The sequence below is a fragment of the Protopterus annectens genome, chromosome 9.part0 (assembly GCF_019279795.1).
Source record: "Protopterus annectens isolate FY-2018-M chromosome 9.part0, PAN1.0, whole genome shotgun sequence".
Classification (NCBI taxonomy): domain Eukaryota; kingdom Metazoa; phylum Chordata; order Ceratodontiformes; family Protopteridae; genus Protopterus; species Protopterus annectens.
The window spans coordinates 1,555,530,913-1,555,545,416 of record NC_056743.1 but is presented as its reverse complement, the minus strand read 5'-3'; the positions used below and the strand labels follow the sequence as shown (position 1 = coordinate 1,555,545,416).

The 14,504-nt window shown below is 37.1% G+C and overlaps 1 protein-coding gene across 1 annotated transcript in view; it reads right to left on the bottom strand.

Annotated features, from left to right (window-relative positions):
• Positions 1-1,099: 1,099 nt before the first annotated feature.
• C1QTNF2 (C1q and TNF related 2) overlaps positions 1,100-14,504 on the bottom strand; it is a 214,453-nt gene continuing 201,048 nt past the window's right edge. Inside the window, exon 3 of the mRNA XM_044084500.1 lies at positions 1,100-3,064. Coding sequence (XP_043940435.1) covers positions 2,442-3,064 — 623 coding nt within the window. The 3' untranslated portion in view covers positions 1,100-2,441. The remainder of the gene's footprint in view (positions 3,065-14,504) is intronic.

Below are 14,504 nucleotides of genomic sequence, written 5' to 3'. Positions count from 1 at the left end.
ATCCATGCCAAACTGCTGTCATATGTACATAAAATGGATAATTTCAGTACTTAAGCTCTAAAGAGGAATGCCATTACTCAGCATGCAGGAACAATCCATTGAGACAGGCCTTGTATCTGCTTCAAAATGTTTATAAAATCTTTATCGTTCCAGTGGGGAGAAAACACTGTTAATGATACTGGATCGTGCACTCAGCCTTTCTGCGTTTAGAAATCTGCTTTAGATTAGTAGTATGCTTTCTTACATCAAGATTAGTTGAAATAACTTATTTTTTAGAGTCAACGGTCAATGTCCAAATGGAACTGCAGTGGGCTGTAACCACGATGGATTGGAGATACTTTATGTAAATGTATTTCTTTCTTTCTTTCTTTAAAATTTGGCAACCACTTGAGTAAGTTGGTCTGTGGACCTTTTTAGTCATGGATTGGCCCACAATATAAAGACATTAAGCATCAGCACACTATTATAAAACCTGTAGTTAACTAACTGATTAGATGAGTTTTGTTAATATTTGACAAAATATTTTAAACACTTTTCAGTAATCAAGTACTACAATTCCAACTGATATGAATAAGCCATTATATTTATTTTTGCAGTAAACTAAAATCCATTTATACAGAGCAAAACAGCAGCCATATAAAATGTGGGCATACTCTCATATGTGCTGGTTTTGTCAGTCTTAAAAAAATATATAGAGTATCAGTCAAAACTGTATATTCCTAAGGACAAAGACTGACTTTTTATATAATTATATTACTATTATGAATAAAATTGCTTCGACTTTATTTTGATGAAATCCACAAGAGTGGTTTGATGGTCATGGAACTTAGGTTGAATTGGTATATAAGAGCTTAGAACCAGTTTTATCAGTGCTCCTTTTCCACCTTACTATGCATGCTCTGACAAAATAATGGTTTCTTTTTGTATTGTTCACCCATGCAATAGATTGAGGAGGTTGTTACAAGGGTGGTTTTTACTCAGAACTTTGTGGCTTTATTTACAGGTTCCTCTGAGTAAAAACATGTTTGTGAACAAATGGCTTTTACTAAGAAGTGGGTATGTGCATAAAATCTGTAGAAGACAGCTGACTGATTCAGTGGTGGTTAGCTTCATTGATTCAGTGGTGGTGAGCTTCATCTTTTTTGAGATTTTGCATTACGAAGAAAATTAGTCTGAAACAAAATTAACCTGTTACAATCATGTTACTTTTGCCCATTTTTAGATGTACAGAGATTTGTAAAGTCTTAGATGGGACAGTTCATGCAAGCATTTCCAGAAGACACCTACCAAAAACATCCTTTACAAATATTTGCCAATAAATAAATAAATAAATACTGAAAATATCTCTGATTGACAGCAGTTGTTACCCTACATGTATCACACAACATTCCAGAGAAACATTTATTGAGATATAAGCATATGCGTTCAGATCCTATAACATGGGAAATTGTTACTGATCACCCAACAGATACATTTTGTGACAGGGAATGCACATTTGAACCACATATGAAATTCAAAGAAGTAAACTACAAGGCCTAAGGCAACTAAAAACAAAATAGAGCTAGTTTTAGAATCACTTTCAATAACAATACCTTCAATTGCACCGTTGTTTCAATACTGAAAAAAACAGGATTTTATCTGCTAAGCCATATTATCAGCAAGAAGGATAAATTGGTTAGTCTATATTTTTAAAATACACACTTGGGAGCGAAAGCACCTGTGTAGGTTTTAGTATAATAAAAAACAAAACATTTGGAGTTTGTTTAGTTTTACCCAAAGATTGTGCAACTTATGGGACATGTTTAACTATAACGACATCTGCAAAATAGGTACCTTCTTCACTATCAATAAACTTCAGAAATTTGAGAATACTAAGATGACAACAAGAGCATATGAATGACAGAAAATAAAAAACTGGTAAAGTGGTGGAAGTTGGGAATGCAGAAAAATACACACACACATTTTATATACATCTGCCTGCAAATCATAGTATTTTATTGAATTCCCTATTTAGAATACAAAAACAAACTAATTAAGACAGCAAAATTTACTTGCTAAAATAATGTTACAAAATCTTTGCTTGAGGACTGCACAGTAGCTTTAGCTTATTTAGTAAAACAGATCACAAAAGGAAGTGTTTTAAAGGATTTTGTACACATCAGAAGCATGCCAGGTATACCACATTGAGAAATAAATAATCTGATGTCTACCTGAAATGGGGCATGTTACTAGTACCATGATGCTGTGGGAGCTTTTTAAAAGAAAATTATTTTACTAATATAAATGCATATGTAGACTTTGGATACATGGTCATTTGGCATTTATAAACCAAATAATGTGCTGAATTCTTAATTTACTGGCATGTGATAAGTATGTTAACTACAAATACTTGCAAAAGGTCATTCAGATGTATACGTAGTACACTTTTTTCATCAGTAAAACTACTGCTCTTCCATTTCATTTTGTACAACCTGATCTGGGTATATCAGAAAGCCTGTAAACAAACTATCAGCCCAGTAGGAGTCATAAAACAGTCCATTTTGTTCAGAATAAAAGATCTGAAGCCACACCTCATCACCTTGCTTCAGGTGAAGAATTGTGGAACCAGATGCAATGTCATGGTTGCCAGTGTTGGCATCAAATGTTTTAACCTGATACTGGCCATTGTATACTAACCCAATTGCCAAGTGCTTGTTTGCTAAAGTGATGTCATAGCTAAAATAATAAATGCCAGGTATCCCACAATGAAATTTCCCACTGGAAGAATTATAATGTTCTCCTTCATTCATCAGTATCTTGCCAAACTTAATGGGTAGTCGTTCTTTGGGATAGCTGCTTGTGATTGCAACAGAGAAGGCTGATCTTTCTTGTTTAATGCCACATTTGCAGATCCCTTGTAATCCAGGAGCTCCTTTATTGCCAAGAGAGCCCTTCTTTCCTGGGGTTCCAGACTTTCCAAGGTCTCCTTGGAGTCCCTTATCTCCTCGAGCACCAGCTTTGCCAATAGGTCCTTGTTTGCCCTTAGGACCAGGTTCTCCAGCATTTCCAGGAATACCTTGTGAACCTACAGATGAAAACATGATGTTCAGTTGGTTTCCTCAAGTTATCTCAACAAAGCATTCCATATTTGCATAAACATTATTATATTTGAAATTTAGTGAAGGGTTACACACACTTAGCCTAATTAAAGTAGTGTGTACTCAAATTTTGGTAATTTATGAAAAGTCTCTGATACTGTTATTAATGTGACACATAAATGAAACAAAAGTGCATACAAGCAAAAAAAAACTCAAAAGAAACACAGAACTAATAAGGAAACTAAAATTTCATGTAAGAATTCGCACTCAGCAAACAAAATTTTGCCATGCATTAACAAAATGGGCCATTGACTTGACTTATTAGAACTTTAAAGGAAGTGGACTCAACAGAAAAAGAGGTGATTAGTCAATATAGATCTGTATCAGTAGTTGTCTTCTGAAATAATCATAAAAAGTGGCAAATATTGTGTATCACTGTCCTAATGTTTTCCGATTTGCATATTAACTTATTATTTTTTCTTTAGGGTAGACCCTACAGATTTAATCAGAAATTCGAGTCTTGCATTATTTTATGCCTCTCCCAAAAAAATTACATAATCTCTTCCTGTTTCATGGCTTTCTTCCCTCCATACCTCTCAACCTCTTAGAGCAAGAAATCTGGAAAAAGCCACAAATAATGGTGGTATAAAGGCCTGAAAATAGGGACAATTTTTTAAATATTGCTCTTATAAACTTAGAAAGTTGATAGAGTAAGAGGTATTGCATTAGCATGAATTTTCTGAAGGATATAAATTCTGAAACTCAATTGTCTGCCATTATTTTCTGACTTAAGTGCTGAATGATTTGCCAGGGACTTGTCATAAAACCACAGTTTTATGACAAACAGACCTAAAATATGAAGAAAAATATGGACATTCTGCAAAAATCTGAACAATTGAGAGGTATGCTTCCCTCTCAGGTTAGGGTGGGGCAAATAAATTGTATTTGTCAGCAGATCTAACAAATTAAATAGAATTTTATTCCCATTTATAGACTCTCAAAATGGTATGCCTTCTCAAAATTATTCAGTTGAGCTGTATTCCTATTTATTTTATTTCAGATTGCATTCCAGGATTTAAGATACAAAACTGAGTTATGCTTGCATGACATAAGTACCATCACCAGTGTAAGCACTAGAATGGAATATGCATTTTATCTTTCACGTTTTATCTTTGATCCTCTATCTCTCCCATCATACTTTATCTCAAAAACTTAGTCCTCACCCTAATCATCTCCCTAGATATAGCCAGTTTATGCACTAGCATACCTTTCAACCTCTCACCATTAAAAGTCATAGTACTAGCCTTCAAAACCATAGCAGAAGGTCAGAAAGGAGAGCACTTTCTTATTTTTCACAATAAAAGATTATCATATAGTACACCCTATATAGTTAGTGATGGGGAGTCTTTGTTTTTGCTTAGTTTATTTAGTTAAAAAGGAATACACATAAGCAAGTCTGACTTTATGAGAAACATCAGTAAATAAAAAAGGAGCAAAGCTAAAGCTGAGGAACAGAATCATACTGCCATGGGTAAATGATAGAAACTAAGAGATATGAGCTCCAGTAATCTTTATGTTTTATTTTAAAACAGTCCTACTGATTAAAGAGTGACGCAAGAGCCCAAAGCACATTGCTGCAGCCTCCCAGATGTTGGTTTGCTGGTTTGGTTCCTGATAGGGTGCCTTCTCTGTAGAGTTTGTATGTCATCCTTATATTCAAGTTTTCTCTCTGCTTGCTTTTGTTTCTTGGTAATGTAGTGGATACATTGTTTGAACTTCAGCTTGGAATTTAAGTCTCAAAATGTTGCTTCCTTCAAATGGGACTGTATCTTTGTCCCTATTAGCTACCCCCTTTTTACAGCATTGGAAGCTGTCTGTGAATAATACCTTTTTGAAATGTTGTAAATGACTATGAATTTTACCAAAATTTACAGCTACTAACTTTTTTAAAAATATATTTAAAGATCAGTTTGTTATAAAAACAGTTTAAAATGTCATCAAAACTTTAAAATTAAACAGGCAGAAAGTGATAGTTGGAGAATGTTATTATGAACAACCAGACTATATTGCTGTTTCTGACCTGCTCAGTGATATTTCAGTATACAAAGTTATCATTGTTTCTTTATCTGACACACTTGCATCATAGATTAAGTGAATTAGATATGAATAATAATGTAACAATTAAATTTCTGATAATCCTTTTATATTTTCCATATCCCTTCTCTCAAATAACTATATGTTGTGGACTCTCAAAAATTCATAAAGATATGCATGATCTAAGTATGTGACTGACTATCTCAAGGAGGGATTGGAACAGTGACCATGTGTCCATTTATTTGGAGAATGTCTTGAAAACATTTTTTCTACATGTGTTTTGCCTCCATGCCTGCTGACTATCAAGCATCCCCTAATCAGACAAAAACAACACGTTCATTCCTCAACACCAGGAATTTTATCCAGTTTCAGAATGAGAACTGTTTTTTTTTTGGGGGGGGGGCACCATTCTTGTAGTTATGAGGGTGCTTTGTGCCCTTGATGATACCCTCACAATGAAGACATTTGTAATGGTCTCAACCCTAGAATTTGGGTCATGAACCTGATATTTTGTAACTATAACTTACTTAACTATTCTAAAAAAGTATTGTCATGAGCACTGCTCATCTTGTCCCTTGTTTGGCATGTTTAACTGGTCCCTGGTCTGGCACATTTTACTGAATTATTTATCTTTATACAGTCTGTGATGAGCACAGTGCAACTATTTGTTTACTGTTCCAGCTGTAGTATTAAGTGTATTTTAAAATATTTTTCTCTGCATGCTGGATCACTGATTGATTGAGTGATTGATTGATTAATTGATTGATTGATTGATTGATTGATTGATTGATTGATTGATTGACTGATTGATTGATTTCAGCTTGATGACTGTGGAAGTCCACTGGGCCAAGAAGAGCCTAAGTTTCAGTGGACGCCTGGGGAGAAAAGCTCCAAAAACACATTAAAGATATACATGATGTAGCATAAACATTATTATCAGGCACAGAATACAGCATAATACATACAAACATAGGACACTGAAAATTCAGCATACTAATACACAGAGCAGTAGTATATAATTGTTAGGCTGAGCATCCAGTGTGCAACAGCATGAGTAAAATACAGACATGAGAGGAAATGATGTTTCTTTTTTTTGTATGCACAGAAATTAGTTTCATTTTGATATATGAAAATTTAATTAGGTCATCCAAGGTACAGTAGGAGAATTGTCCAGGCGTGTCTTGGTGGAAATAATAAGGAATGATAAATAAGTGTTGCATAGGATGGAAAAAGAGAATGAGGCTGGAAAGAGAGAGTACAGAGGGGGAGTTAAGTTGGAGAGTGACATGGGCATTCCCATTTGGAAGATAGATAGGAGAACAAGTGAGATTTGAAGTTGTTATGGTTGTAAATATTGCAGGGGGGTTCAATGTTTAGCTATGGAGCAGGATAGTAACAGTTGGCCAGGAGGACATGAGGGTTTGTAGATTTGTAGGAGATTTTGGTTTTCAGATCTGAGTGAGTGGTTAGATATGTAGGGGGTTAAGGCCGTAGCAAGAGAGGGGCAGTTTGAAGGTTTGAAGATAAACTTGTAGGCAGTGATGAGCTGCAGGAATTTCTGTTAGTTGGGAAGTTCGAGCCATTTCAGTGTATGGAGGGAGTGGCAATGGTGGGTTGAGTTTTTTGAATTGGTCACAAATTTGCAAATTTTGTGGTAACAGGACTTGAGTTTGGATTGTAGGCCATGCTGGAGATTGGTAAACAGAAGAGTGCCATACATAAGAGAGGGGAGAAGGTAGGAGGAGGCTAGGATTTGTCTGGTGGAGGGGCTGAGGTAGCGGTTGTGTCTGTATAGTAGTCCTAGTTTTTGGTGGATTTTTCTGATAGTGGACTGGATGTGGGTGTCAAATTTTAGATTTTCATCAATGGTGACACTGAGCAGTTTGGTATTAGGCACAATTTTGAGGGGGATGTTATTCTGACTGAGTATGGAGAATGAGTTTTTTGTGGAGTGTCTAGTAGGGATAAACATCATCAGTTTAGTTTTATTAGCATTTAGGGCCAAGTGATTGCTTTGCATCCAGGTTTCTGTTTTGGAGAAGGCTGATTGGGTTTTTAATAGAAGTTCAGAGGGGGGATAAGCTGAGCAGATGATTGTAGAGTCATCTGCATATTGGATGAATGAGGATTCAGGGATAGTGTGGTGGAAGTTGTTGATAAATATGTTGAGGAGTACAGGACCTAGAACAGAACCTTGGGGCACCCTGGTGGGGGTAGGTAGGAAGGGAGAGGTTGATGATTTCCATTGGACAGCTTGTTGGCGATCAGAGAGGTAGCTAGAGAACCAAGCTATGGTGGTAGGAGAAAGATGGAGAGATGAAAGTTTAGATAGGAGTAAGGGGTGGGACACAGTATCAAAAGCCTTTGAAAGATTTAGAAACAGGGTAGCTACAAGTTTGCCAGAGTTGCATGCTTGGTTAATGATTTCAAGAAAGGAAAGGAGGGCAGTCATGGTACTGTGACCAGGGCAGAAGCCATTTTGAGTGGGGGTGAGGAGATTGCCATGGGTTATGTATGGCATCAGTTGCGAATGAATAGCTTTTTCTATTATTTTAGAAAGTGGGGAAAGGATAGCAACAGGTCTGAAATTGGTGGTGTCTGTGTTTTTGCCTCCTTTATGGAGTGGGATGATGTAAGCATGGTGCCAGATACATGGGACATAGGATTCTTTTATGGATCTGTTTATAAGAATAGAAATGGGAAACGCTATGCTGTCTGCAGATAGTTTGAGGAAGGTTGATGGTAGATTATCAGGTGCATTGGGGCAAGGTTTGAGTTGGAGGAGAAGTCTTTTTACTGTGCTTATGGGGATAGGTTTTAGGCTGAAAGGAGAGGAAGGAGGTAGGTGATCAGGGGGATGGGGGACTGGTGGGATTGGGATTGGAGGGGAGGGGAGTGGGGGAAAGAGGAGGATAGTTTTGCAATATATTCCACAAAAAATGAGTTGAATTGGGTGGCTGTTTCAAGGTCAGTAAGTTTGAGGTTTGGACAGGGGTTATCTTTATTACCAGGGTGGAAGAGGGAGAAAATGGAGTCCCAAAATTGTTTAGGGTTAGATGAATGCTTGGATTGAAGATTGGAGTAGTATGCTTTGCGGTCTTTTGTTAGTTTTTTTACAGAGTTTTGGAGTTGCTTAAATTCTAGAAGGGAGTTAGGTTTTTTGTTTCTCTGGTATTGCTTCCATTTTTTTGTCTCTTTGTTGTATTGTTAGTTTAGTTTCTTTTGAGAGCCAGGCAGGAGCGGCTCGTGTTATTGGGCTGCAGGACTGCAATCCTCCCAGCTGTAAAAAAAAAAAAAAAAGAAAAGTAAAAAAAGAAAAAGAAAATTAAAACAGAAAGAAAACAAACGCAAATCCTGGAACATCGCTCATGCACACTCGAGGCATTTCCGATATCCGGACTGCTGGTGAACCAGTCCAGAGCATGTGCACAGAATACAGACTGTCTCACCAGCAATCTGGATTAGGAAAATAGCTTTCAACGGCAGAGATCCCAGAAGTCTATGCACTTACAACTGCATGGGCTAGAAGGAGATCAGACTGCAATGTCTGCAGGCTGGGTAGCTGCTTGCTGTCACACGAGGGGAAGGACTTGCTCTTATGGGCTTTACTGCAGGAATGGATAAACTTACAGCAATGAAACTGGGCTCTGAATGTGGATTTTACTGCAGGAAGGAAATGTGGATTTTAAGCTTTCAACAGACTTTGCAGCAATGGAGCTGGGCTCAGGTAGGCTTTGAACAGACATGTGTGTGTGTGTGTGTGTGTGTGTGTGTGTGTGTGTGTGTGTGTGTGTGTGTGTGTGTGTGTGTGTGTGTGTGTGTGTGTGAAATGCCCCAGTTAAATATACCTATACCTGGTGGCTAGAGAGAACTCAGGAAATATGCCTGGTGGCTAGACTCAAACCCTGTACCTTGGGACCAGGTAGGAAGAGCTTGAATTCCCTACCCACCACCACTTGTGAAATATTTGCCTCATATTTTTGTTCTAGTGAAATTTGTGGTTTTCTGGATTTTTAATAATGACAGGCATTTGAATTTCAGACTACATATTCTTCAGAACATTCATGGTAACACAAAACATTTTATTCTATCAATGTTCTGTTTAAAAGATCAGTATTTGAAATTTGCCCCTATTTTGGGGGCTGTATTCCCCCATTATTGGCTTTGTCCAGGTTTTGTGTGCAAAGAGGTTGAGAGCTATGGCGAGAACTGAATTCACTGAATATGTTTGGGAGCTGTATTCCCCATTATTGGCTTTGCCTAGTGTTTTGCGCTAAGAGGTTGAGAGCTATGGTGAGAACTGTATTCACTAAATGATAGCCATTTAAGTTTCAGTCTACCTATCTTTTAGGAAACAGCTGATTTGGCATAGTGGTATGTTGCTCTGACTATAGTGCACAGGGTCCAGGGTTCAAGCCTTGGTAGTAAAATGCATTGTGGCAACATAGCATTTTATTCTAGCAACTTTCAGAGATTATACAAGCAATGTTTAAAATGTGTCCCTAGTTTTTCTGCTTTTGTTCACCCCCCCCCCCCCAATAAACTTTGGCTTTTTCCAGATTTCTTGTGCTTCAAAGTTGAAAGATAAAGTTGAGTGTTGAGTGGATTTTACAAGGAACTGAGAGCTTGAAGAGAAGTTTAATGCTGCTTATGCTGCATCTGCTTGTATTGTTTATAGCACAATAGGTAGTATATTTGCTTTTGATGCAGAAGGTTCTGGGTTCTAGTTCCACAGTATATAGATGCATTCTGATACTGTACTGTGTTGTACTTTTAAAGGGGGTAGATGCTGCAGTCCTGAGAATGTCCTCTTTGGTGGAGATACATAGTAACAATAAACCTATTATCAGTTTGCCATCCATTCCCTATTGCAATATTACTAGCTTATCATTTTTTTTTTATTGTAACATAGGCAATTTATTTCTCAACGGCAACAGGCACTTTATTTGTAGATGAAACAATGAAATATAAAGTTGTTTGCTAGCAGCAACCTATTCAATAGTTACAGATCTCTTTAATGTGGAATGATTTAAATGACTTTTACTTCTGCAGAGATTGTGCATATTTACTGATATTGGTAGATTGTAGAAGTTTGAGTAGACTTTTATGATGAAAATGTTCTGAACTGGGCAATTTTGTCAGCATTAGTGCATGCATTTTGTTTTGTTGTTTACTGGAAAAATGTTCAAAACAATAAATGTAAAATGCCCTCTAACAGCTGTACTGTATTATATGAGGAATATAACGTAATACAACCAGGAAGGTGTATCAAAGAACACATGTATGTTTCCTGTGCAAGGAGCCTATGATTTGAAAACAGCCCATAGTTAATCAATATCTTCCACTGGACAGATGTATTTTCTTTGAATGTGGGTTTCAATGCTGTTTCAATGAATGTGAGTTTCAAAGGCAGAGAAGTTTTAATGCTAAGTCTATTTTCATTGTGAGACTGCATTGCTTTGTTTAGCAGATGTCTATTAGTGTTTGTGCTGTAAAATGTAAAGTAAAACTTTTAAATGAAATCCAAATCATTGTAGAAGTAAAGCAGTATGCACATTACAGTGTTTGTGGTAAATGGGGCAAATAGCCAAGTAATGGGACATTGGAATAGCTGCAGGGGGGAGGCTCCATTCATCCATGATTTTGTGAGGGGGGAAGGGTGGCAAACTCAGACAGCCCCGGCTGAACTATACCTCATAACTGTCCAGAGTTTTGGAGAATGAATAGATTTTTGCTTCTTATGTTTTCTTTGTTCCTCATAAAATTTTTGGTTTTCTGGCAAATCATTTAGGAATGAAGTCACTAAATAATGACAGACATTGAGTTTCAGACTTCATACTCTTCAGAAAAATGCATGCTAAAGCAAGACTTGCTGTTCTGTCAACTGACTAAGTTTATACAAAAGCAATTTTTAGTACTGTTTCTATGTTCCCCCAATACATTTGGCCTTGTCCAGATTTCCTGCATTAAGAGGATGATAGGTACACTGAAATAAATCACTTTATAGAATTAGGTATATCCAAACCTCTCAACTGTCCCTGATTTTGGCTCAAAATGTTGCTCTCCCCTAATAATCCCTCTGCAAAATGGCAAAGTTGGAAGAAAACATGGAGGGTTTACAATTAATAAATAACTGTAATGATCAGAATTATAGATTACTTTTAATTTCAGAAATGCATGTAGATTCTCTTATTTTGTCAGCTACTCAAGTTAACAGTACTAATATTAAAAATTGTCCCTTCTTTGACAGGTTCTCAGCTGTATTGTATGGTTATTTTATATGTTTGCATCACATTTTTGGTCCGTTTTTCATAAAATTGTGGTTTTCTGGCAAATTAGTGGCAAATCATTAAAGACTGAAGTTAGAAAATAATGACAGACATTTGAGTTTCAGATTTCATACTCTTCAGAAAATTCATACTAATGCAAGACCTACTATTCTATTATCTTTCTAAGTTTATAAGAACAATATTTAAAAATTGTCCTTATTTTTGGGCCTTTGTCCCACTTCTGTTTATGGCTTTGTCCAGATTTCTTACTCTGAGGCTGAGAGGTATGACAAATGTGTCAGGGCCATCACCATCAGCCAGAGACATTTCAAATTGTGACATACTTGTTGCAAACCACGCCCCCATGTAGCGACAGTGGATGTGTCCAAGCCAGGCAAGGAGCAGTTATGCAGTGTAAGTGTGCAGAGTATCCCCCCATCCAAGGTAGACACAAGTACTACAGTGGCTTTTCATCTGTCCTTGACATTTTTGAATGTTCTGGTTTTGTGTCATATTTTTATACTGTTGATTTATGCTTCTTATTCAGAAAATGCATGTCATTGCAGTGCCTGTTGCTCTATGTTTAAGTAGCAATGCTTTAATGATCATCAGGTAAGCTTGTCTGAGACTGTAAGATGCAAGTAAGCTTTAATAAGCATACTGTTAAAGAATTACCAACACTGAAACCCTTTTTGTTGTTGCCATGCAGAGAATATTTACATAACTAGATAACGTATAAGCCTTAGGTATTGAAATGCATATGACAGTATTTGTAATAAAGGACAGGACTGCAGTATTTTCAGAAGCTCATTACATTTGTTGGAGATTTGTTGTCATCTTTCCAGGCTTAACCCGTAAACTTAACAGAATGCCAGTCTATCATGTGTAGTCCATAACCTGTGCAGTAATCCTTTAAGTAATTTATCTTGAGCTTGTTTCTTGTTTGCTGTTCATTTTTTACTTTGATCATGTTTTCCCCATGAAACAAGTAGATAGTTGTTGTCAGGCAGCAGGTCATTTTTGGATAAGAAACATTTTTACAAGTGGGGGTATTGCTACTTTCAACATGTTACTTGGTACTTTTATAAAGCTGAATATAAATTATAATTAGAACTGCAGTGCAAGGAGAAGTGGTTTGAGTTGAATGTTGCTTGTTTTTTATACTTGATTTTGACTGGCATTCCAGTAATGTATTTAAAAAGTAATTTATTTTTTCATGCTTCGCAACCTTTTTGTTTCTATCTAGATATTAAGTAAGCTGTCATGTAGCCAATGCATTGAAATATTTTTTTCTTTTACAATTCATTTTGTCTTGATTGGACTCTCATAATGACAGTTTGGCAGCGGCATCCAGGGCAGCGTATTTAATTAAAGTCCCAGTTTTTGCAGTTTTTAGCATAGCTCTACCCCTTTCTAGTTGGCCACACCCCTTCCTGTTGGCCCCCACCCATTCAGCTGTTGCCTGCAGCCCCCCTTTGATTTAAAGTCACCAGCCGCCACTGGAGCCAGGGGCAGGGATTGGTTTTGATGCATTTGGTCCTAAGGGGCGCTTGCTGGTTTAGTACGTTTAGGAATGACTGTCTGAAATAGGATATGGCATTGTCAAGTGGTAGAGTTTTTAGAAGGTGTGACGCCCTTGCTCTGGCTCAGCAATCAAGGAGCCTCAATCGTCACCACTAACACCAGAGAGGGCGTCTCATGTATGAAGAAAGGATAACAAATACACACAGTAAAGTGCAATTTCCCTTAAGAGCACACAGATATCACAGTCAGTTCAGGGCTGGTCGCTCCCTTGCTCTCCAGGTCCCCAGTAAGATTCCCCACTGGCACAGCTATAGGGTGCAGATCTCAGCCTAGCTGGGCAAGCTAAAACCTCCAGCACCCTCTCTGTCCAACCAGTGCTTCGTGTCCCTGCCCAAGTAGCTGACACACACACACTTTGAGATGAGTTTATACAACCACACAGACACTCCTGGGAAAGGCTGGCACAGGTTCTCCAGCTGTGCCCCTATCACCCAGACTATATGGTAGTACCACCTTCCACCACCCAGCTAATACTTATCAGATACTCAAAGGCCCTTAAAAGGGTGTCCAATTATTACTGTGCAATATTATTATCCAACTGGTAGTATAACTAAACAGGCAAGGCTTACTAGAGTGACTTGGTACAGTAATCACTATAAATATGCAATTTACTCTAGAGCTTAAATTATCTCTATACAAAACAGCCACAGTTGAAAGGTTTTAAAATATTTAATAATAAATAATAAAAACATAAGACAATACTTCTTACTACACAGTGCTAGTCAAGAGTTCAGAGATCACAGAGAAATACTTAAAATAATTCAGTAGTACAGTTCTGATATCATAGAAAAACACTTAGTCTAATCTTTCTAGTTTCTAGCTATTTCTAAAAGAAAACACAAGTCTAAGATAACTTACATAAGCGCAAGATAGTGCTGTTAGTTGGATGGTCAATACAAACATGCTTAATCCTCTCTGGTTCTCTTTGTGTAAATTGAAATTGCAGTTCTGATTCACATTACATCATTCTTCACACTTTTATGGGGTTCCCAGACTATACATTACATCATTCTTCACACTTTCATGGGTTCCCAGGCTAACAGAAACTGCATTTACATTATTAACATCTCCTTTTGTTATCTTGCAGCTGGTCAGGAAGCAGAGCAATAAAAATACATTTGCATGTTTAAATCTAGCAATTTAACTCTTGGTTAAGACAATAGCAAAAATGTCTTCATCTAGACCCTTTGGCACCGCTGTCTATATCAAAGGGTCACCACATACTTTACTTTGGTCAGTAGAGTGCACTGTTTTCACATTTTTTCCAGTTCCACATGTAACATTATTTCTTTACATTTAAGACAGCAAGCCTGTAGTTTACATTTATATTTAAAATGACAGGATTATCTATAAAATTATATCTGACTAGGCTGGCAGCCTTAACATTTCTCCCCCTCGGAGAACTCAAGCTAGTTTTTCAAGTGACCCTTGAGAAACGCTGCTTGAGAGGGTTAGGTCTATCTGAGTATACCTTACACCA